This window comes from Zootoca vivipara, chromosome 16 (genome assembly GCF_963506605.1).
Source record: "Zootoca vivipara chromosome 16, rZooViv1.1, whole genome shotgun sequence".
In the NCBI taxonomy this organism is placed as follows: domain Eukaryota; kingdom Metazoa; phylum Chordata; class Lepidosauria; order Squamata; family Lacertidae; genus Zootoca; species Zootoca vivipara.
The window spans coordinates 22905607-22930334 of NC_083291.1; the positions used below are offsets into that span (position 1 = coordinate 22905607).

General features: G+C 46.0%; 2 protein-coding genes across 4 annotated transcripts in view; both read left to right on the forward strand.

Moving 5' to 3' along the window:
- Window positions 1-7559, forward strand: part of LOC118075204 (stimulated by retinoic acid gene 6 protein-like) — a 38803-nt gene extending 31244 nt beyond the window's left edge. The window contains exons 19-21 of one of the 3 annotated variants that reach the window (XR_009556833.1): window positions 82-4859; window positions 6527-6713; window positions 7482-7559. The gene's annotated coding sequence lies outside the window, so the exon portion shown is untranslated. Of the gene's footprint in view, window positions 1-81; window positions 4946-6526; window positions 6767-7481 lie in introns of those variants that run through there. The other 2 variants (XR_009556834.1, XM_035097084.2) reach the window with 2 other exon arrangements.
- Window positions 7560-8677: 1118 nt separating this feature from the next.
- On the forward strand, window positions 8678-14954 carry LOC118075205 (perilipin-3-like). The gene is made up of 4 exons (XM_035097086.2): window positions 8678-8947; window positions 10202-10401; window positions 12131-12256; window positions 14203-14954. The coding sequence occupies exons 1-4, from the start codon at window positions 8761-8763 to the stop codon at window positions 14641-14643; spliced, it is 954 nt and encodes a 317-aa protein (XP_034952977.2). The 5' UTR covers window positions 8678-8760; the 3' UTR covers window positions 14644-14954.
- Window positions 14955-24728: the final 9774 nt, after the last annotated feature.

A 24728-nucleotide genomic window follows, 5' to 3' on the forward strand; every position in this document is an offset into this window, starting at 1 on the left:
AAGACAGGAGTGCCTGGCGTGCTATGGTCCATGGGGTCACGAAGAGTCGGACACGACTAAACGACTAAACAACAACAACAACTCCTACAAATGCGTTGCTAATTTCCCCCACTACAGATGCAACGGGACTGAAATGAACCTCACTGAGACTGCATTGCCACATTCCTCATATGCAACTTCCTAATACTGTATTGTATCAGACCATTGGCCCATCAAGCTGAGCCTATGTACTACGATTGGCTGCCGGTCTACTCCAGTTCTGCCACCTGGGACCCTCTTAACAGAAGAGACTCTAGCGATTGAATCTGGGACCTTCTGCTTGCCAAGGAAAAACTCTGCTATTGAGCTCTAACCGTGAACTTGAGCTTGCTATTTGAGATGGTCTGGAGAACTGCTACCGGTAGCCCAGATGTCTCTGTGTCTGCATGATGTGGAAGATCATAGAATCATAGAATCATAGAGTTGGAAGAGACCACAAGGGCCATCCAGTCCAACCCCCTGCCAAGCAGGAAACACCATCAAAAAAAAGATACCTGAATAGTACCTCATTTGCTGGCTTTCATCATGCTTCCGGCATTTTTCTGCTATTTCATTGGTAGGTCTCCAGTGAAGCCCATCTCTGGGTGATTTTGGGCAGAGATGAATCTAACTGCTGGAAATGTAGACAAAAGGCCTCTGATATGTCCATCCTTCCCCAGTGGGAAAATGTACCACAGCTGCATCTTCAAAATTCACATGATAGCACTGTGGTCACACTGGTGATGTCATAACACACACACCAATGAGGTCATAGTTACTGTATCCAGACATCAGAAAGGCCACAGCTCAGTAACCCTGATGCCCATATATGTTTGGAAATCATCCGGTTTTAATTTTTACTGCTGGTAACACTTTGTAATTCAAAATGAGTATACAGAAATATTGACAATTTGAACATTGCAAAAACTAGTAAAATACTTTCGCGCAAATCAATACGGCTTGTTTAAATGTGACGAAAACGAGAAAGATGTTATTTCATGAGCAGTAGTTGTCCTAGTATGGGGTATGTTTTTGCTGGTGCTCCTCGGCAGGTACCGCAAACACTCAGCTTTATTTTTATTACTTTTTATTATTTACAAAGGCAAGTCTTTAGCCTTCCTAGAAAGGGCTTCATATGCCAGCTGCACCATTTCCTTCATTTGGTGCGGGAATTTTATTTTCAGTATAAACAGGACTCTGTTTTTGAACCTGTACACACACCACTTTTAATTTTTCCCAGGTGTGGAGGTGAGGAAAAAGAATAACTGGGACATTCTGGGAGCAAATCAGAAACTGGGTTGGCTTCTGTAATTCTGGGACTGTCCTTGGAAAACTGATCACTTGGAGGGTATGGGACTGAACTACAAGTTATATGGAGTTCTGTATAACTTCCCATCTCCCTTTAAGAGTGTGTGTGTGTGTGGGGGGGTAGCTAATGATGCTGCAATCAGGCATAGAGAAAGCAGGTGGGGAGGGGTGGTTAACCCTTTTCTTGCTGCCAGTTTCAACTCTCAATAGTCGCCCCTTTATCTGCTGCTTCTCTGTGGGGGAAAAAGGACAGGTTTTGTGTCTTTCCTGCGGGAAGGCCACAGAGGGAGAGAGTGTCCATATTGCAATTTGGGATTAAAGGTGGGTCTGGAATCTGAGAAGGTTACTGACTGCTTTGTAGGGGGTTGGAACAGATGACCCTTAGGGTCCCTTCCAAGTCTACAGTTCTGTGATTCTTCGACTTTTGCCCTGTGCATTTTGAGATCTCTTCACCAAGGGCAGATCGAGAATATCTATCTTCACACTGAGAGCCAGTGCGGCATAACAGTTAGAGTGCTGGACTATGAACTTGGGAGACCAGTGGCAGTGAATCCCAAGTCAGCCATGAAGCTCACTGGGTGACCTTCAGCCAGTCACCATCTCATAGCTTAACCTACCTCACAGGGCTGTTGCGAGGATGAAATGGAGTGCATAGCTGCCAAGTTTTCCCATTTCTCACGAGGAAGCCTATTCAGCATAAGGGAATTTCCCTTTAAAAAAGGGAGAACTTGGCAGCTATGATGGGGTGTCTTATTAAAAAATGGTGCTAGTCGGAATCACGTTGAGAATGAGAACCATAAAGTGCATTTTGGACCACATATTTAATTTCAAGGGGCACAAGATTCCAGACTGCAGTTCTTCTTGAGCTGCTAAGAACTCAGAGGAGCTTTGCCTGAATTTAGGGCTGCAACCTTAGGCACCCATACCTAGGAGTAGGTTCCATTGAATTCAATGGCACTTCTGAGTCAATATGCATAGGAATAAGGTTGTTAGTTCATTTAGGATTGGGGCCTTAGGCTAAAGGGTGATATCTGTTGCATGCTCATAACATTCATACACAATACAAAATGAAACGAAAACGAAAACCAGAACTTAAAAACATTACAAAATTATTATTGTAGTTATTTCTTTTCTTCCCCTCCCCTTTTCATGTCTTATTTTACTCTGTGTACACACACATATGTGTGTGGGCATTTGTATAAATTTGCGTGTGTGTATAATTGTAATCTTTAAATCTTTCCGCAGTATAAAGAATACATAAACTATTAAGGTTGAAATCCTTGTTTGATGGGAGATATTTACTTGGGAGTAAGCACCAATGGATTTACTTCTGAGTAAACAATCCATAGGCTTGGGCTGTATGACTGCACATTTACTTGACAGTAAGTTCCACTGAACTCAGCCTTACTTCTGAGTAAACAGTGCATAGGACTGAGCTTTCCCTTCACTGATACACAATGGAGGCAGAGTCATTAGTGCCAGACAGGAAATGACCGTCACAGAGTCAACCCACCCTCTTTCTCAAGAAGAGCCACCGATCCTACGCAACCCCTTACCTGCTGTGGTGGGGGCATTTCTGATTGCTTTCTTGAGCTGTCACTCAAGCGTGGTCTGCCTTTTGATGACATCATCACAGGTATATAAAGAAGAGCTCTGCAAGAGAAGGTTTGGAAGGTGGGTCTTGGGTATTTTGTGGTAAGTTAACATGTTTGTATGTTGACTTTTGGAGTCCTTAACTAGTTCTCTGTGTGCTTTGGTGTTTCTGCAGCAGGGAAAGCCAGGTTGTTGTTTTAATTGAATACATGTTTAAGGCTGGCTGCTAAAATGGCACTAATTCTATAAAAGTTAGAATGCCACACCCTGGGGCTGGATGGCTAGGGCAGCAATATATTACTAGGGTGTGGCAACCTTTATGAGTACAATATTAAACACTGCATGCATTTACTTGGCTTAGCCTTGAGGCTGTGCCTCTCCACTTTCCATTCATGCGCTCTGCAGTGGTTAACAGGTGACTGTGTTTCCCCCATGAGTTCCAAACACCCCACACTTAGACTACCGGTAAGTAACAAAGTTGTGGGAAGACCACCAGTGCCTTTTGTCTTGAATGGCACCACACAGGCCTTGTCTATGAAAAGCAGCAAAGGTGAGTTTAAATTGTGGGTTCTCCGTTACAACCGTGAAAGTAAGGGATCATAGAATCATAGAGTTGGAGAGGACCACGAGGGGCATCTAGTCCAACCCCTTGCAATGCAGGAATCTTTTGCCCAATGCGGGGCTTGAACCCAGGACGCTGAGATTCAGAGTCTCCTGCTCTCCTGACTGAGCTATGAAGACTTCCTTCTCAGTAACAGTGCTCCAGTTGTGGGGTCCTTCGACCAGCAAAGCCCAAACCATTATTTTCTCCTACAGATGATTTGGAGAAAGAGAGTTAAGGGCATTTCACTCTTCTGGGAATAAAACAAAAGAGGCTGTTGTAGTTCTTTTGTAGTTCTTTTTTTAGATTTCTTGTATGCTTTATAGGTACTGCTTTGTGGGAAATTATTTTGCATGGCGTATATCTTTTACCGTAATTGCTTCGGGAGTCCCACCCAATACAGCTTATGCACAATACACTTAAAGCTGCATTTAACTCTTGGGAGCTGTAGTTTACCCTTCAGAGAGCAACAAGTCCCAGCACCTTTAAGAAACCATAGTTTTCAGCAGCATAGTTTTCTGGGGGGTAGGCACAGTGGCATTGCAACAGGGAGCGGTGGGGGTTGTGCGTCTCCGGGGGTGACAAGGCGGCACCCCACTGCGGCGGCACGAGCAGCCATCACGCCACCGCAGCTGCATGTGGAGGATCCTTCATTCACGCCTGCAGCTGCGAGCAGAGGATCCCGGCACTGCGCTGCCGGCAAACCACTACATAGCGCACTTGTGCGGCATCGCTACGTACGCTGCATGCGTCAAACGTAGCAACGCCGCACATGCATGCTATGTAGCGACGCCCCGCCCCCAGGTGCACGTCATGTTTGCCGCTCCGTGTGCCCGAGCAGCTTCCTATGCCACTGGGTAGGCATACCCTAAACATTTTGTGAATCTTTGTACTTTTGTTCATTCACTGTATTTATTTCCCCCGATTTGAGCTATAAAATGGTGATTTTCTTGAATCAAAATGAAGGTACCCAAACACTTTTTTAAAAGAAAAAAAAGCACTGGTTTTCAGGAAAGATTTGGAGGAAATGATGTGCTTTGAATATATGGTATGGACCAGGCATCCCCAAACTGCGGCCCTCCAGATGTTTTGGCCTACAACTCCCATGATCCCTAGCTAACAGGACCAGTGGTCGGGGAAGATGGGAATTGTAGTCCAAAACATCTGGAGGGCCGAAGTTTGGGGATGCCTGGTATGGACACACCCAGTCTAAGAGATGATAGGTAATGTTGGTCTTCTTGCCTGTTCTTTCTAGAGCGGCCAAGTTAATGCCATGGCATCAGAAAACAAAGACATGGCAGCAGCTGCTTCTGACTCCAAGAACAATGAAGACCAGCAGGTGAGTAGATCTTGGTGATGGTCATTTGATGGGAGAAACCATTGATGCCCCGAGTTGAGCTCCAAAGGAGACATGGCATTCTACAGTACATAAGACACTGCTCCAGACGGCCTCCAGTCCGCTGAGTGGAGTAGCAACAGCAACAGCAACACAGCACAAGTTGTTGCAGATCTTAATATTGTGCAGTTTGAAGCAGCTGGAAACATAAAAACTGACTCCTTTTGGAAGAAGTCGTTGTCCAGGCCTATAAAAATATTATCCAAACTCTTTAAAAAACAGGGCATAAGCATTAAAGATATACCCCCCCAAATATCCATACAATATATTGTGCTTTCCAACGCAGGCCCAGCATCTTAGAAAATAGGGAATGTAGTCATACCTTGGTTCTTGAACGCCTTGGTACTTGTACGTTTTGTCTCTCAAACGCCGCAAACCCGGAAGTAAGTGTCCTGGTTTGTGAACGTTTTTCGGAAGCCGAATGTCAGATGTGGCTTCCCTTGAGTGCAGGAAGTTCCTGCAGCCAATTGGAAGCCACGCCTTGGTTTCATAGCTGCCAAGTCTCCCGTTTCCCCCGGGAATACACCCATTTTTAAAGCCATTTCCCGCTGTCATCCCAAATGGCCAAAATATCCCGTAATTCCCCCAGATTTCTTCTGGTGCCGCTCTGCCCATTTCTGGGTACCGGAAATTGGGCAGCACCGGGACCGGAAGTCCCTTCTACACATGTGCGTAGAAGCGACTTCTGGTGCCGGTGCTGCTGGTCCCGTATTTTTCTAACCAGGACTTGGCAGCTATGCTTGGTTTTTGAACCGTTTCGGAAATCGAACGGACTCCCGGAACGGAATAAGTTTGGGAACCAAGGTGCCACTGTAATCCAAACAGACCTATAAACCAAGGTCTCTCTTTAACAGCCTCCAGTTCCCTGGTGCTGTTTTCATTGAGAGCTACATTTACATCTTCCATTCTCTGTTGGGTTCATATATCAACCACCACCCTTTAGAAAACAACTGTGGAAAAACCCCAATGTTAGCCATTTTCCATTTTATACCCTCATTAAGCAATTATAAAAAGGTAAAGGTAAAGGGATCCCTGACCATTAGGTCCAGTCGTGACCGACTCTGGGGTTGCGTGCTCATCTCGCATTATTGGCCGAGGGAGCCGGCGTATAGCTTCCAGGTCATGTGGCCAGCATGACAAAGCCGCTTCTGGCAAACCAGAGCAGCACATGGAAACGCCATTTACCTTCCCGCTGTAGCGGTTCCTATTTATCTATTTGCATTTTGATGTGTTTTCGAACTGCTAGGTTGGCAGGAGCTGGGACCGAGCAACGGGAGCTCACCCCGTCACAGGGATTCGAACCGCCGACCTTCTGATCAGCAAGCCCTAGGCTCAAATGAGTCAGACAAGAACTGGCTCGAGTCTGCCTTGGCTAGATTCTGCCTTGGCCAGGCCTGTTGTTTCTCTAGCAACAACATCCAGAGGACCAAAAGGTTCCTCATTTCTAATCTACAGAGTTTTGTTCCCTTAAACCCATGTACTCCAAATTCCGCTGGTCAGTCACATATCAAGAAGAGGGGTTGGTTCCAATGGAGTCTTTGTTGACTGTCCCCTGGCCTTGGGTTGCTGACACAGGTTGTCTTGTCTGCTTCACGTTCTTTTACTTCCAGAACCTGGTGAGCAGAGTGGCCTCGGTTTCCCTGAGTGCTGCTTGTGAAATGGTCTCCACCACATACTCTTCAATGAAAGAGAACATTCCGGGCTTCAAATCTTTCTGTGATGCGGCCGAGACGGGGATGAGGACAATTGCTTCGGCCGCAGTCAGTGGGGTGCAGCCTCTTTTCGGCAAGCCCCGGAGTGAGTAAATGGCCGGTTCTTTGGGATGTGGAGAGAAATTCAATTCTGTTCCTGTTTAAAGGCATTTTCCAAAACAATACGTGAACTGAAACGCAGCTGCCTTTCAAAATTGTGCCGTATCCGAATTTTGCAGTGCAGCTCCCCAGATGTGTGTTCAAAAGTGAATATTCTGTGGTAAAGCATGCATATAAATGCATATATTAGTGTGAGCGACATACCAAAATATAAATTGCTTTGCAACCATGTGTGCGTTAGGCAAAAGTAGTAGGAAGAATTTGCCCAGTGGTGCCGATGAATTTTTGATGAGAACTTTTAAAAAATAAGATAAAAAACTGATGTGGAAATGTAGGGAATTGAAACTGCAAAAAACCAAAATGAATATATTCACCTATCCCTACCCTCTGTGGAGCGTTTTCCAGTGTTCCCATATGTTCATGGCGGTGGTAGTAAGTTCCACAGATAGAAATGGAGTGGAAATTAGCTGGCAAAAATCTAATGACCACATGAAATTTTACCTTCTGTTACAGAACAATATTAAATGGTCAGTGAAACGTCACAAAATAAATTTTGTCATTGCCAATATATATATACCACATTTTTCACAGGGAAATTCATGCTCAAAACAGTTCACGGAAAGATCTACCTGTATGTCTAAATGCAGTAATACAAGAACTGAACGTAATGTATAAGATGTAATAAGGACATCTATTGTTGTAGGTGCAACTGCGCCAATAACAACTATTTAATATCTATTTATTAAAAATTCAGCAGCAGATGTGCAGGGCAGCCGAGATCTGGACAAAGTGGAAGAAAAGGAATCAATAGCTCAAGGACCAGATGATCAGGTAACCACTCTCCAGACTTTAACTGGTCCTTATTATGAGTTTGGCCATCTGATTACAGAGTGGTCCTGCTGTGGCCCAGCCAACTGGTGGCTAGGGGGTTAACAAAAGGACATGAACGGTCTTTGGAGGCTGGAAGACTCTCACTAGGTGATGCCCTTCAGCTAGCATAGGAACCTGTGGCTCTCCAGAGGTCAGCTGGGCTACAGATCCCATAATCCCGGTCCATTGGCCATGTTGGCTGGGCTTGGTGTGTGCTGGAATTCAGCAGTGCCTGGCAGTGCCTTAGGTTCCCCATCCCTGAGTCAATAGGAGTTGTTGTTAAGCAACCTCAAGCTGGAGGACAAGAGCTGTAAGTTAAGCAGGACTCGGTGGAGGGCTTTAGGCTTCACCTTGCTTCCAGGAATCTGATGTTTCTAGGCTCTGGGTGCCTGATGTTTATTTACAGGTGTGCACTCGAAGCCTCCCCTGTATTCTCTGCCAAAAAAACTGAATCCTGTAACACTTTCCCCGAATACCTTTCTGCTCGGATGTAGGACACATGCAACGTGGTCCATCTTTGAAGGCTTATCTGTGAGCAGCAGATGAACATGGAAAGTTACTTTCATTAAGTAACGTTTCCGAGCACAGTTCAAAGTGTTGGTGCTGACCTTTAAAGCCCTAAACGGCCTCAGTCCAGTATACCTGAAGGAGCGTCTCCACCCCCATCGTTCTGCCCGGACACTGAGGTCCAGCACCGAGGGCCTTCTGGCGGTTCCCTCGTTGCGAGAAGCCAAGTTGCAGGGAACCAGGCAGAGGGCCTTCTCGGTGGTGGCACCCGCCCTGTGGAACGCCCTCCCATCAGATGTCAAAGAGAAAAACAGCTACCAGATTTTTAGAAGACATCTGAAGGCAGCCCTGTTTAGGGAGGCTTTTAATGTTTAATAAATTATTGTATTTCATTTTTCTGTTGGAAGCAGCCCAGAGTAGCTGGGGAAACCCAGCCAAATGGGCGGGGTATATAATAATTATTATTATTATTATTATTATTATTATTATTATTATTATTATTATTAACAAGTTTTGCTAGGTTGCCCCGATGCCAGACTGCTTTTCTCCCTCCCTAGGGGAGCCCAACTAAAAAGGAGACGGCGTCATCAACAGAGACAGTTGCAGCGGCAGCTGTTTGCCAAGCAGCTGCCGAAACAAAGGGCGTGGCGCCCGGCATGCTGGACCTGGTTAAAGAAGCTGTCCGAGGGAGTGTTGAGATGACCACATCTGCACTAACCAGCGGCGTAAACACTGTGATGGGTTCCAGCTTAGGCCAGATGGCCTCCAGTGCCGTTGAGGCTGTGATGGGGAAGTCTGAGGAGATGGTGGACCACTACCTCCCAATGTCTGATGAGGAGCTAGGTCAGTCGACGCTTGTCTGTTAGCCGCCTCTACCTGCGCACGAGTGCCCGGTGGTCTGCGCCACGCTCATGCATGTACATCAGTGTTATTTAGTCTCTTCTAAGCACAGTTGAGACGCGGGTGGCGCTGTGGGTTAAACCACAGAGCCTAGGGCTTGCCGATCAGAAGGTCGGCGGTTCGAATCCCCGCAGCGGGATGAGCTCCCATTGCTCGGTCCCTGCTCCTGCCAACCTAGCAGTTTGAAAGCACGTCAAAGTGCAAGTAGATAAATAGGTACCACTCCGGTGGGAAGGTAAACGGCGTTTCCGTGTGCTGCTCTGGTTCGCCAGAAGCGGCTTTGTCATGCTGGCCACATGACCTGGAAGCTGTGCGCCAACTCCCTCGGCCAGTAAAGCGAGATGAGTTGTCCGCGACTGGACCTAATGGTCAGGGGTCCCTTTACCTTTACCTTTAAGCACAGTTGAAGAGGAACTAGGCTGAACTAGCCATACAATGTCCACTGCAGTGCAGATTCCTATTGCAAGGCCACCCACAATCTGAAAACTAAAATTCTCCATCCATGCAATCCATATTCTGTACTAAAATGAATTGAGCAGATGTGTGCATTGTTCTGGGACTTTCCTGCTGTTCTCCAGCTTTGCTTAATTCGTGGGCGGGAGGGCTCTTCAGAAGCCAGAGGGAGGCATGGCAGCAAATGTCAGTAGGGAGGAAATGGGTAATCGAGCTCATTCTTCTAATCTCAGTCTATCTGAAAAGTTCAGTGTGTGAAGAGGTTTGAGCTGGTTGCTTTCACCAGCCACTCTAGAGTTCTTATACCAAGAATCTAGGACTTTTACTACTTTGTAAGTAAACTAAGTTTTACTGCCTGTGCAACTATTCTAAAGCACCTGAATCTGACCTTTCGAGAGTTTGTAAGTAAACCATTTTTAACTTGCCAAATGTGTGGTCTGTCCCTATGCTGGGGGAAGAGGGAAACTTTGGAAAGAAGCTTTTAATGGGACCTATTGGAACTCGCTTTGAAGGACATATTTTAAAGCTTTAACAGTCTAGATTTTTCTTTGCCTTGCTGCATATTTTGTGACTTTAAATCTCTGCTGGGGTTCTCCCGCCAAAAAGTAGTACTTGCCCCCAACTTGGATCCTGGTATCCAGGAATTCCACGATGCGTATGTATATTTGCACCAACAATATTTAGGGCGTTTTGCATATTTCCAGGGCTTGCTAAGTTCTAAAGTGTGTCATGCCTTCCTTTCAGCTACTCTTGCAGCTGCTCTGGAGGAGCCAGAGGCCTCTTCCATTGAGAAGCAAAGGCAGCAGCGGAGTTACTACGTGCGCCTGGGTTCCCTCTCCAACAGGGTGCGCCAGAGAGCCTACCAGCACACCCTGGGCAAGCTGCGCCAAACCAAGCAGAAGATGCAGGAGACTCTGTCCCAGCTCCAGCAAGCAATGGACTTGGTAGAAGCACTTTTTTATTCTCTGGTAGTGCTTGCTCATTCTGGGTCGACCTTCTCTAACCTCTGCTGGTGCAGGCCGCCACTCCCACCAGAGCCACCTGGCATGGCTGCATGATGCAGAGCCTGCTGGTTGCGCTGGCTGATGGGAGTTGTAGTCCAAAACAGCCCAACTCTGGCTCTAGGTTTTGTTTTTTTGTTTTAAATGTGGGTACAGTTGCACAATGCACATAACTTTAGCTCAGGGTTGTGAATTCCAGATGTGATGTCCACCAGATTTGATAACTTAAAAGAGGATATACTTATGGGGAATATACAGGTGAAACTCGGAAAATTGGAATATCGTCGAAAAGTGCATTTATTTCACGAATGCAACTTATTGTTTTTTCTTTTTCTTTAAATTTTTACAAATGCTTTCTTTTGGAAATTCCACAGTAATAAAACAAATAGTTACAATAATACAAAAATCTCGAAAAGCTCATACCAAAAGCTCATACCAAAATAAAAACTTACTTGGTCTTTGAGGTGCTACTGAAGGAATTTTTTTATTTTACAAAAATAAACATCACTATTACATTTCATTAATTACATTCCATTTATAATTGACCTGCCCAACGACAAATAATTACAATTACAACAAATAAAAGCTTGGCATACCTTGCTTTGCATGTCATGCATCTATTTCATATATTGGTTTCACCTTTTAAGTTGCATTATTGAAATAAATGCACTTTTTGACGATATTCTAATTTTCCGAGTTTCACCTGTACTTAAATCACTTACTGACCATTGAAGCTGAAGGGGGTGGGTCTGTCTGTTCAGATGCGGTGCCCCTGAACACCAATGTTGTTTTGTAGGACAAAATGAGTGAAGGGTGGCAACTTTCAGGTCCTGCTCTTGAGCTTTCCAGAGGCTCTGGATCAGGGCCGCCAAACTAAGGCCCAGGGGCCGGATGCGGCCCAATCGCCTTCTAAATCCGGCCCGCGGACGGTCCGGGAATCAGCATGTTTTTACATGAGTAGAATGTGTCCTTTTATTTAAAATGCATCTCTGGGTTATTTGTGGGGCCTGCCTGGTGCTTTTATATGAGTAGAATGTGTCCTTTTATTTAAAATGCATCTCTGGGTTATTTGTGGGGCATAGGAATTCGTTCATATTTTTTTTCAAAATATAGTCTGGCCCCCCACAAGGTCTGAGGGACAGTGGACCGGCCCCCTGCTGAAAAAGTTTGCCGACCCCTGCTCTGGATCTACAGTGACCTATTTAACATTATTAGAACAATATTAGAGATATCATTCTAAAACGTCACAGGGCATACTTGTAAATTAAAGCGGTTTTCTTACCTTGTCCCCCCCCCCTCAAAACACTGCTGGTAGATCAGTAGCACCCTCTGGTGTCACATTTTAATAAAGCATTAAGAACATTAAATGTGGTACATCCGATGTCCATTATCACAATCCTTCCCTAACCCCTACTTAATGCTAAAAACCATATGTGTAAATCCACCCTGGGTGTTGGTTGCCTGATCAGCAAGGCATGCCATGTTCTGTTGCCCAAGCAGATTGGTTTATTTTATTTGTGTGGCAAGAGAACCCCGCACAATGTGAGATGTGATTGTCCTAGGGAGTCAGTCCCATTGAGCTTCGTTTGAGAGACTTTCTGCTTTTTACTGTTTCACTTGGAAGTAACTCTTTTTCTAAACGTTCTTAATGTTATCACTGCTAATTTCCTAGATTGCATTTGCCAGACATGCGGACCAGAAAGATCGAGACAGGCAGGAGGAACTGTGGCAGAAGTGGTTGGAGTGGAGCAAGAACCAGTTGGGACAGAGTGATTCCACTGGGGGGAGCCCAGCAGAGGTGTGTTGTGTTCTTGGCTTCCTTGATGCACTTCCCGGAGAAGGGCCCAACGGAAGACAGGATGGCTTGCTCTCGTGACAAAGCTCAGCAGACCATAGCCTCCTTGCTAAGTACAGCATGGTAGCTAAAGGGAGATCATGATGAATAACAAAATTATCATATTATTTGGGTTTTGTAAGGGGGAGGGTTTATAGAGAACCCCTCCCTCATCCGAAGCAGCCCGTCTCCCAGCAGTCATGAGAGAGAAGGGTCTGATGGAGTCAGGAAACGGAAAGGGAGTGCCAGGGCTCTGGCAACATCCAAGAGCCCCTGCTCCATAGGCAGGGAGAGAGGGAGGCGAAAAGAGAGGACAGGAATCGGTCAGACCAAAGACCCGTCCCCCCAATGCTGGAATTGAGGAGGAGGAAAGGGAGGCGCTTCTCAGTTCCGAGGCTTTTATGTTGGTCAAGAACGCGAAGGGGGGCAGTGCAGGAATCTGACTCGAGCGAGTAGACATGAAACCAGCAGTTCGTTACACTGTAAATAATGGGCACTAATAGAAACATCTGAAAGACAAGCATGTGGAAGGTCGTTACTCAAGAGTAGTCACAACAACCTCGACAGGTTTTGAACAGAGTTTCTGAATCACAGGTAGGGCAAGAGCCGCAAAAATAAAACACAAAACTACAATATGGTCTGAACGGAGGATAATCAAACTTTCAGCACCAGTTTTAAATGGAAGTTAAAGATTTTGCTTGCTTTATGATTTGTGTGGATGGGCAAATGTAAGTGAAGTTCAGAAAAAGACAAGAACTGAATGCTTCCATTGCAGTGCTTTCACCTGACCAACCTCTTTACAAGAGCCCCAATGTCACCTGAGATGTGTCGTTACTTTAGATGGCAGCTCCCCTTGGTGTGGATTATCTTTTAACTTGCATAGATGGGGAAAAGGTCTCAGTGCAAGTTCTGAATCTGTGACATGCGAACACCAATGGGCTGCCTGCTCTTGTCTCCTATGGCACCTGCAAAAGGGGTCAGTAAATATTCCCTCAGAAACCCCCACAAAGCCCAAGAGATCGCTTGCTCTTCCTGTTTCCGCTGACACACCCTTTCCTACATTGGACATGCACCTCTTAAACTTGCCCACATTTCATTGGATGCCAGGATTGGAACCCCCCCTTCCTTCTGTGCTGAACAGAGCAGAGGTGCCCCCATCTTCTCTCTGGGAGCAAGGGCAGCTGCAGACCCTCCAAGTGTTCCTATTTTCCAGAGACAGTCCCAGGTTTACAGAAGGCGCCTCAGTTTCTCATTTGATCCTGGAATGCCCCGCTTTTTCTTACAACGTCCCTATTTTCATTGGAGAAATGTTAGAGGGTATTGAGTTATGCGGCCCCCGAGCCATCTGAAGACAGCCCTGTGTAGGAAAGTTTTTCAATGTTTCATGTTTTATTATGCTTTTATATAAGTTGGAAGCTGCCCAGAGTGGGTGGCACAACCCAGTCAGATGGGTGGGGTATAAATAGTAAACCTATAGTCATTACTATTAGTATTATGGTGGAATAAGATGTCCCTATGTTCATTGGAGAAATGTTGGAGGGTATGGCAGTGGTGAGGGATGAAGGTGACCTTCCCCTATTGGGGGGAAGCAAAGCTACAGGGAACCAGGCAGAGGGCCTTCTCGGTAGTGGCGCCTGCACTGTGGAACGCCCTCCCATCAGATGTTAAGGAAATAAACAACTCTCTGTCTTTTAGAAGACATCTGAACGCAGCCCTGTTTAGGGAAGCTTTTAAAGTTTGATGTTTTATTGTGCTTTTAATATTCTGTTGGGCGCCGCCCAGAGTGGCTGAGGAAACTTAGCCTGATGGGTTGGGTATAAATAATTCGTTGTTGTTGTTGTTGTTGTTGTTGTTGTTGTTGTTGTTACTACTACTACTATTATTACTTACACCTCTCTCTTTCTCTCCAGCAGATGGAATCCCAGGCTCTAGGCATGTCCCGCAACATTGCCCAGCAGATGCAGGCTGCCTGCCAGAGCCTCCTGGCCAACATGCAGGGTCTCCCTGCGGCCCTCCAAGAAAAGGTGCAGCAAGCTTACAGCTACATGGAGGAGCTACAGGCTGCTCTTTCCAGTGCCAAGTCATTCCAGGAGCTTCCTAGTGGCCTTTTGACTCACCGCCAGGAAACAATGGGCAAAATCTGGCAGGCTGGGGACGAGGTGGTGGAGTACGTGATGCAGTCCACTCCCCTGAACTGGATTGTGGGGCCCTTCTCCCCAGAAGAGGTCTCTCCTCCTGAACCTTTGGCCAAATCCCAAGCAGCAGAAGTACCTCCACCTGTGAAGGAGTCGGAGGTCGGTGTCCAAAGGATGGAAGTGCCTGGATCCAGTGCTTTGAACGATCAAGCCTAACTTGTAATCTGTGGCCAAGTTGCTTCAGTTCTTCCCAGTACTGTACACAGAGCTCAGTGGTGCTCAGTGTCATTGAGGCCTCTTCGTTGCAGAACTTGCTAACTAAAATGCGGAGCAGTGCGCTTCTCTTAGCAGCTTGTAGGTGACAAAAACTGTACCTCCAAAACAGTTTGGCCCGTCTCCTATGGCGGTGCCAAGCTGACCTCTAAAGAGGCTGCTCAATGCAGTTTCCCAGCAAAGCACCAAACCAATCTCAACAGGGCACAAATGGATGGATGCTACTTGACTAAGGACTGGTTCAGGGCCTACAAAATATCTACTTAATATCTACAAAAGGATGCATCTAGACCAGGCATCCCCAGACTTCGGCCCTCCAGATGTTTTGGACTACAATTCCCATCTTCCCCGACCACTGGTCTTGTTAGCTAGGGATCATGGGAGTTGTAGGCCAAAACATCTGGAGGGCCGCAGTTTGGGGATGCCTGGTCTAGACCAATGTTTCCCAAACTTGGGTTTCCAGCTGTTTTTGGACAACAATTCCCATCACCCCTGGCCACTGATCCTGCTAGCTAGGGATGATGCGAGTTGTAGTCCAAAAACAGCTGGAGACCCAAGTTTGGGGAACACTGATCTAGATGTTAACAACAAACAGCGGGTTAGCATTTAGTTTCAGCCCAGGACTTCTTTAGGAGAAGTTGGTGTTGACTAGTACTTACCTATGTCTCATAGAATTTATGGTGATCTGTTGTCTTTCAAGCTTCTTGACCACTGAGCAAGAGTAAAGGCTTTATGTCAAAGATAAAGTAAACCAATTTGCATCTCAAACTGTGGCTCTGGATTTTTTCTTCCCTGTCAGAAGTGCCTTGGCACTGCTGCTTAAGATCTGGCTTTTGGTACTAGAATATAAGGGACGCGGGTGGCACTGTGGTCTGAACCACTGAGCCTCTTGGGCTTGCTGATCAGAAGGTTGGCAGTTCGAATCCCTGCAACAGGGTGAGCTCCTGTTGCTCTGTCCCAACAACTGCCAACCTAGCAGTTCGAAAGCACACCAGTGCAAGTAGATAAATAGGTACTGCTGAGGCAGGAAGGTAAACGGCATTTCCATGCGCTCTGGTTTCCGTCGTGGTGTCTCATTGCACCAGAAGTGGTTTAGTCTTGCTGGCCACATGACCTGGAAAGCTGTCTGTAGACAATCGCCGGCTCCCTCAGCCTGAAAGCGAGATGAGCGCTGCAACCTCATACAGTGGAACCTTGGTTTACGACTACCTCCGTTTACGAAAACTTCCATTTACGATCTCCACGGACCCGGAAGTGTTTACATCTGGGTTCCGTGGCGTCGGATGCGCAGACGTGATCTGCACAGCTAGCGCATGCGCAGAAGCAATCTGCGCAGTGCGTGCGCAGAAGCGCTCTATCGGCACTTTGCGCATGCGCAGAAATGTACCTTTGGTCAGCGAACGCCTCGGCGAGCGAACGCCTCCGTGGAACAGATTGCGTTCGCAAACCGAGGTACCACTTGTAGTCGCCTTTGACTGGACTTAACTGTCCAGGGGTCCTTTACCTTTACTAGAATATAAAGATAATACTGTAGACATGAAATATGCATGCAAATAGAATGTCTCTCCACTTCTATGTAAAAAGCAGCATACAATGAGACAGACTTTGGCACATTGTTTAAATAGGGAATTTAAACAATTTAAATTTAAAATTTAAAATTTTAAAAATGGTTTCCATTGGGAAACAAAAGTAGCAACTTTTGCTTACGTTTGGCATGATAAATATGTAATTTAAGTAGAATGTGATCCATAAACAGCCCTTAACCTCAGCTGCCAACAAATATCTGTTTTCTCTGAAAGCCTAATTAAGAACGTGGCGCTTCCCATATCTGTTTTGTCTTTCCCAGCACCAGAGAAGTGACTTGTGAAAATGATGATGTCCTCGTACAGAGCTGGAGGCTCTATTTTATTCTTGGACATGGATTTTCTTTGTAGATGCACTTTCTAATAAATCTAGAAAAGATCCAGTCATACGCAGCATGAGCTTCTTCCCATCTTTGTATTTACCATAAAAAACACCAGGGGGCAGTAAGGCCCTTTCCCCTCCTGTGATGCAAGCTCAGTCATTTAACAGTTGGTACATCTCTCAGCATTCTCCATGTTAAGTAAAACCTCTATCAATGTTTCACCCCAAAATTCCAATGGACAAAAGCAAGGAATTGCAAGCTAAGGAATGGTTCATAGAATTATCAGTTTTATTTTTGACTGCGGTTAACCTGTCCAAGTCAATACTTTTGTTGTGCATTAATTCAGAATAGCTGCCATATTAGTTTACAGTGCCAAAAAAAGGTGGGGTGATTCTCTTGATTTTTCTGTGCTTTATAGCTCTGTACAATTGAGGTTGCTAACTTGTTTTTCAGCTGGTTCTATATCCTGACAGCAGCCTGCTGCTGAAGTTTAACCCATGAAGCTTTTCCTTATACCGGAGGAAGCTTGCTTTAATTTCTCATTTCCAATATGAAACAGTACTGATAAAAAGTGGTCAGGCCTTTGTTCAGCAGAGTAAAAAAAGAAGTAGTAAGCTATGATCCAGTCGACCTGTTGCATCATCTGGTGTCCTGACCCAATGGATTACCTAGATCCCTTGTTCCAAAACAAACACAGTCCAAAATGTTCTGGCATGTCCCTCTAAGCTTGCAAAATGAAGGCTCATACGGAAAACATGCAAATTTTTGGTATCAGTTATTTGCTCCAGTGCCCTTGTGCTGAGAGGGTTCAGATGATTCTCCCTTTCTTCCTGGTTGTTGGCATCTGTCTGTCTCGAGAGACAATGGAGTGAGCCTCCGGGGGTGAAGTCAAACCACTCCGATAGCAGCACCAAAGTGACCTTCCTGGGGCGAAAGCCTGGGCAGCATGTCTGGAGGTCCTGGGCTGCCTAGATTACAAGACCTCTGTCTTGGCCTCTCTGATGTGGTCCAAAGGAAAGCTGAGCAATACATTTGGCACCAGCTGGGCTGCAGGAGTTGCCAAAAGGAGGCATACAAGGCACCATCCAATGGTCTTAGGGGCTCTACTTTGGAACTGTGTAGGGTTTATCCCACAAGGCAGCGGAGATTTAGGACCAGAGTTTTCCTTCTCCTAGATGAGCGACCTTCCCAGGTTGACAAGCCCCATCTGCCCCTCTCTTCCTTCTACAGCATGTGCAGAAACTGCCTTCTTGACCACTGGACCCACAACAACAACAACAACAACAACAACAACAATTTATTATTTATACCCCGCCCATCTGGCTGGGTTTCCCCAGCCATTCTGGGCGGCTTCCAACAGAAAAATAAAATAAAATAATCTATTAAACATTAAAAGCCTCCCTAAACAGGGCTGCCTTCAGATGTCTTCTAAAAATCTGATAGCTGTTTTTCTCTTTGACATCTGTTGGGAGGGCGTTCCACAGGGCGGGCGCCACCACCGAGAAGGCCCTCTGCCTGGTTCCCTGCAACTTGGCTTCTTGCAACGAGGGAACCGCCAGAAAGCCCTCGGTACTGGACCTCAGTGTCCGGGCAGAACGATGGGGGTGGAGACGCTCCTTCAGGTATACTGGAGTCTCATCTGCTCAATCTGCCAGAGCCTGTCTTCACATGCAGGGAAAGACCCTAACTCAATGAGGGGCTGAAGCCCGTCAGCTACCCTCACCTGGTTTAGCCAGCCAGTTGAAACCATTCCCAGGGTGTGGCTGCTGTCAAATGTTGACAGCTTCTACAGTAGGAGCCACAGGTGAGAGCTGAGTGCAGTTTCCCTACAAACTTAACAAGAACTCACCGACAGCATATGAATCAATAGGTAAAAAAAGGTAAAGGTAAAGGACCCGTGGATGGTCAAGTCCAGTCAAAGGCGACTATGGGGTTGTGGCTCTCGTCTCGCTTTCAGGCCGAGGGAGCCGGCGTTTGTCCACAGACAGCTTTCTGGGTCATGTGGCCAGCATGACTAAACTGCTTCTGGCACAACAGAGCACCGTGATGGAAACCAGAGCACACAGAAACACCGTTTACCTTCCTGCCACAGTGGTATCTATTTATCTACTTGCACTGGCGTGCTTTCAAACTGCTAGGTTGGCAGGAGCTGGGACAAAGCAATGGGAGCTCACCCCATTGTGTAGATTTGAACCACCAAACCTCTGATCGGCAAGCCCAAGAGGCTCAGTGGATTAGACCACAGCGCCACCCGTGTCCCATATGAATCAACATGGCTTACTTGACCCAACCACCTTCCCCCCCCATGCAAACAAACCTCACTGCAACTAACCACAGACAACCAACCACACCCTGGCAGCCCTAATCCCTCTCACTACCAAGGAAATGTAGTAAGCAAATAGAAAGAGAACTTACCCAGTTGACACCAACATAAAACCCCACGTGTACACTATATAAAAGAATATAAGTTTCACCACCCCTCCCCTCCCTGCTTTCTTCTTTCCCGACCTTACACTGAATACTACACTAATGTCTCATATCTAATGTAAGTGATCTGCAGAAAAGATGTTGCAACCTGAAAAAAAAAAGATAATGCACGTAATTTGGTAAACCAAGAAAATCTTTAATAAAAATGGTTTTCATATGAAGTTTCTTCTGGTTGCAATAATGCTGAACGGCCACAAGAGGGCACCACAGCGTAACTGATTTGGGGGGGATAAATATACTCAGGAGCATGGCAGGGTTAAGAAACTATGTGGATAGGAGGTGTCAGAGTAATGGAGAGGGGTCACTAGGGTCAAACGGCGTGGTGTGGCACTGCGTGTTAATAAATCTCCCTCCTGCAATTGCGAGGCAATGGCTCTTTGCCTGTTGGAAGGTTCTTTAACATACAGGAAAGCAGTAGCAGCAGCAGCAATGCCCCCAAAATGGATATGGGGCCAATTCAGGGTTATGAAACGAACCCCCCCCCCCCGCCCCACCTTGCCCAAAGAGGATTTTCTACCAATAAATGCCAGGAAGGAGAAAACACCAGGCTCAAGATTGCTTGTTTGTCTGAGGGTCATTTCATAATCCTTGAATCTGGGTACAAAGCGTCATTTGACGCTGACGGCAGGATGGATGTGCAGCCGAATCACCTGCTCGTATTTTAGCTGCCTGGGTTTCTCAGCCCTTGACCAAGAAGCAAGGAGCGCAATCTCTTTCCTGATAGCTGCTTCGTTGTTGACTGCAGGGAAATCTGTGCATCTCAATGCAGCTCTCTCATTCAGACGACGCCTGGCTGCCTGTGCAACCTTCTTTGTTAGCAAACAATTGCCTGCCCTGCTGGGAGCGTTATTATACTTGCCATGTGACTGGTTAGATTTCTGTTTGAAGGATCTGTAAGGCTCACCTGGAGCCCTCTCTGGCTTCTTTCCTGATAGGTGGTTAAACTGTGATGTCTTTGCCCCTGCAATTGAGGGGTCTGGCGCTGCTCAAAGTGCTCACTAGGGTTATAACTTTTTTTTTTACAACCTTATGTTCCTGAGGCTTAGTTAGATGGACATTTGCCCCTAAAAACAAATCTTTTGGGGAAAAAAGGTCACCCCAACATAAATAAATAGATTTTTGTATATGTAACTGTATAAATGTATTATGTAATAGGCACAGCATACAGTGGTACCTCGGTTTGCGAACGCAATCCGTTCCGCGGAGGCGTTTGCTCAATGAGGCATTCACTCGCCGAAGGCACGCTTTTGCGTGTGCGCGAAGCACCAATAGAGCGCTTCTGCGCATGCACAAGCTGCGCAGATCATGTCTGCGCATCCGACGCCGGGATATAAACACTTCTGGGTCTGCGGTGTTCGTAAACGGAGGTTTTCGTAAACTGAGGTAGTCGTAAACCGAGGCTCCACTGTACAGGAAAAATAGGGCTTGCAAATTTTCTATTGTTTAGAATAAATCAAGGCTGCAGTTTGTTTTTTGTTTTTACTGCAAGCACCATGAAGTTCCCGCATCACTTTGATTGCGTGTTCTGCGCACTGATTATTTCTGGCGCATGGATGGCTTCTGCTTACAGTGATTCTCCAATACAGTTTTAGGAAGTTCCAGACAGCTGTAAAAGTTCTAAAGAGCTCCATAAAGTTTTGGTTTTTTTTAATGCTAATACTTATGAGTATTAGGGACCCAGGTGGCGCTGTGGTTAAACCACTGAGCCTAGGGCTTGCTGATCAGAAGGTCGGCGGTTTGAATCCCTGTGACGGGGTGAGCTCCCGTTGCTTGGTCCCAGCTCCTGCCAACCTAGCAGTTCGAAAGCACGTCAAAATGCAAGTAGATAAATAGGAACCGCTATAGCGGGAAGGTAAACGGCGTTTCCATGTGCTGCTCTGGTTTGCCAGAAGCGGCTTTGTCATGCTGGCCACATGACCTGGAAGCTGTACACCGGCTCCCTCGGCCAATAATGCGAGATGAGCGCGCAACCCCAGAGTCGGTCACGACTGGACCTAATGGTCAGGGGTCCCTTTACCTTTACCTTTTATGAGTATTAACAGTACATACAGTATATGATGATTCTAAATTTTCATTTTGGGGTGACCATTTTTCACAACTGAGAAGAATTACTCCCCTTTTCAGGGTTTCTAAGCAAAAGAAACCCTTTATGATACAGGTTTTTTTTTTTTAGTAAAAAAGTTATAACCCTAGTGCTCACGTTGGGAGCAGAGGTGAAGGCGAAAGATCTGTCATGTTGTGGACCTTGTCTATTTTTAAAAAAAGCTTTATAGTAAGAGGCCCACCTTCCAGACAGTTGACTAGTAAGGAGATGGATTTCAATGGTGCTGTTTTCAGCTTCTCCACTGGCTCTATAATATACTTCACTTTTAACTTGCATTGTAGGCAATTCTTCAATTGTGGTGCCATGTAGAAAAAAAGAGCTGGGAAGCATAGGAGGCCGATGCGAGGAATCTACCGAGCTTCTGCACAATTTCTCCAACTTCGTCCTTACAATATGATCACGCTGCTTCTCGGGCCTCATTTCCTGCTCTTAGTGGCCCCGCTCCAGGTCCAGCTACATGTAAACAAGGTGTTAGTATGCAATTAGTTGTGCAAGACCGTAGGTGGGGAAGCACATTTTGAAAGCACATTGGAACATGCATCCCATTCAAAGCCACGGGGGCGGAAGAAGGAATGTGCATTTGGATGTGTATCTGATTCCAAAGCCGATTTCTGCCTGTCTTTCCCAGTAAGTTACCCATACCTGCAAGCCTGCCTAGGCCTGTCTCCTTAGCTTGATCGGGGTATACATATTTAAGGGCACATGAATTTCATGGTAAAAATAAGATAATCAAAATGCATCTCCAGCAATTTAACCTTCAGGCTCCTTCTTGCAAGCTTGCTCTCTTTATTTTCTAAGTTTTGTCTAGACTTTGTATTCATTGTCTCCATCTTCCAAAAAAAAAAAAGTCCTCTCGCCTTGTATAGTCTCTAGACCAGGCTGATATGCTCTCAGTTTTGTTGATTACTACTTAAGGTTCCCTCCTGCCAACCTAGCAGTTTGAAAGCACGTCAAAGTGCAAGTAGATAAATAGGTAAGGTAAACTGAACTCCAGAAACTTCATCCTGCCCAACCTCTAGTATGCTCGCCTGCCTTCTTGGGGCTGCCGCCGCACCAAGGATTGATACCTAATTATATATATGACCTGGTATATATATATATGACCTGGTATCTCCTTTTTATCGCAGAGTATTTATGTTGGCCCGCCTAAATGCTTTTCCGTCCTCCGTGTTATCCGGAAGACTCAAAGGCATCCCCTACTGGAATAGATTATGCCCTTGTGGCCAGAATGTATGATGTAGACTTACTATTTATACTAATGACCTATTTTTTTGTATGCTTTGTCCTTGTTTTTATATTATATATATATGCCAATAAAGGTGTTGAATTGAATTGAATTGAAGGTAAACGGTATTTCCGTGCGCTACTCTGGTTCGCCAGAAGCGGCTTAGTCATGCTGGCCACATGACCCGGAAGCTGTACACCGGCTCCCTCGGCCAGTAAAGCAAGATGAGCGCCACAACCCCAGAGTCGTCCATGACTGGACCCAATGGTCAGGGGTCCCTTTACCTTTCCTTAGGTTCCATGGATCTGTGATACTCGAGAGCCATTGGAGTCTTTTAAAAACAGGCAAAACTGAACTCTCTTTTCGCTCCCCAGCTTCAGTTCAGTTTGTGCTTCCCTTGAGCTGGTGGAAACCCAGCACAATGACCTACCATTTCAAGGTGCTAAACCCAAAACCTTACATGACTTGGGACCTAAATACTTGGAAGAGCATCTTTACAACTACCGGTACCATCTGACCTAAAATCTTCAATGTGGGGGAAGATGTCCTTTTTGGGGTCCCATAGATAGGAGCAGCATGAAGAGTGTGGGTCTGAAGCAGGGCTTCCTCAGTGGTGGCACCCTGGCTCTGGATCTCCCTGGAGAGAGAAATCAGGCAGTCCCCTTCTTCACTGGCGTATGTGCGACGGCTTTCTTCTTCACGTAAGCCAGTGTTTCTCAAACTTGGGTCTCCTGCTGTTTTTGGACTACAACTCCCATCATCCCTAGCTAGCAGGAGCAGTGGTCAGGGACGATGGGAATTGTAGTCCAAAAACAGCAGGAGACCCAAGTTTGGGAAACATGGGCGTAGGCTTTCGGATGGTAGTTTTGTGACCTTTTTGCCGTTTTCATTGCTGTCTGCAATGTTCTATAGGGCTGTTTAATTTTCATGTAATTGCGTTATTGCGAGTTATCCTGCTCTTCGTTTGGGAGGAAAGGCGAGTGATCAATGTGGAGATAAGTAAGTAAGTAAATACAGTGGTACCTCGGTTTTTGAATGTTCTGGAAGACTGTTCAAGTTTCGAAACATTTGAAAGCCAAAGCATTGACTTAAGGAAAACTCAATACAGAAGCCGTGTAGCATCATAGCTGCCAAGTTATCCCTTTTTTACAGGGATTTTCCCTTATGCTGAATAGGCTTCCTCGTGAGAAAAGCGAAAACTTGGCAGCTATGGTAGCATGCTTGACTTCCAAAAAGCGTTCAAAAACTGAAGCATTTACTTCTGGGATTTTGGCGTTTGAAAACCGCAACGTTCAACTTCTGAGATATTCAAAAACCAAGGTACCACTGGAAGGAAGGAAGGAAGGAAGGAAGGAAGGAAGGAAGGAAGGAAGGAAGGAAGGAAGGAAGGAAGGAAGGAAGGAAGGAAGGAAATATTCAATGCCTTCTTGCTAGCCTAACTAAAATCTCCTTGGGTGTTCCTCTGCTCTCTCTGTATACTTGAAAGATTAGCAAATAGCTGCTGCTAGTCAGCTTGTGACTCTTAATACAGGACAATAGCGCAATAAAATACGTTGGTCCTAAATGCTGTAACAACTCCTGTAAACTGGCCTACGATCAATGCGTCCTCGCAACCACGCAGGAGAGAACGGCTGGAAAACAGCCATATTTAAGCTCTTATCCCTGCTGTTCTTCCTTAACCTGTTTCCCAAAGTGTTTCTCCAAAGGGACCTGATGTTGGAGCCGGGATTCATCTGTGCCTCACTCCCCTGTTCACATAACAAAATGAAATTATAATTGGAATAGGACTAATTTCCTAGCCTCTCTCTCTTCCTTCAATGGCAGTGAAAACAAGTGCCAATTAAATATGAAAAATACCAACTGCCATCATGAATATTAATTAATAGCTCATGGTGATATCTGTAGCATTCCTAGTCTGGGACTCCCAGCTGTTAATTTGGGAAATCGCTCCATGCATATCAAGCAATTCTCATGAAAATGCAACAGGGGTCCTTCTGTGGGGAGGAGCTGCGGCAAAACAAATGAAGTGGGCCCAGGGATGGTCCCTTTCTAAGGAGGCTATGGGAGGGAGGCTGGCCCAGGCCCTAGACTTAGAGGGGGCCAATACTGGAATTATTGCATGGTTGGGAGGATAAGGTAACTATTGACTTGAGCTCCATAAACCTAATGGGAGAAAATGGCAAAATAAACTCTTCTATAGGGTGGTGGTGTCCTTTTGGCACAACACCCTGAGCAACTATGAATGCAACCACCACACCGGAAGCAGGATTTGAGGGTAACAGCCTTCTCCCTCTGCCATGACATCA

What these genes read in the sequence shown, in the direction of transcription:
- LOC118075205 (XM_035097086.2), top strand. Translation starts at nt 8,761, where the DNA reads ATGCTGGACCTGGTTAAAGAAGCTGTCCGAGGGAGTGTTGAGATGACC. An exon ending in AATGTCTGATGAGGAGCTAG is followed by an intron (nt 8,948 to 10,201) that starts GTCAGTCGACGC and finishes CCTTCCTTTCAG; the next exon opens with CTACTCTTGCAGCTGCTCTG. An exon ending in CTGGGGGGAGCCCAGCAGAG is followed by an intron (nt 12,257 to 14,202) that starts GTGTGTTGTGTT and finishes CTTTCTCTCCAG; the next exon opens with CAGATGGAATCCCAGGCTCT.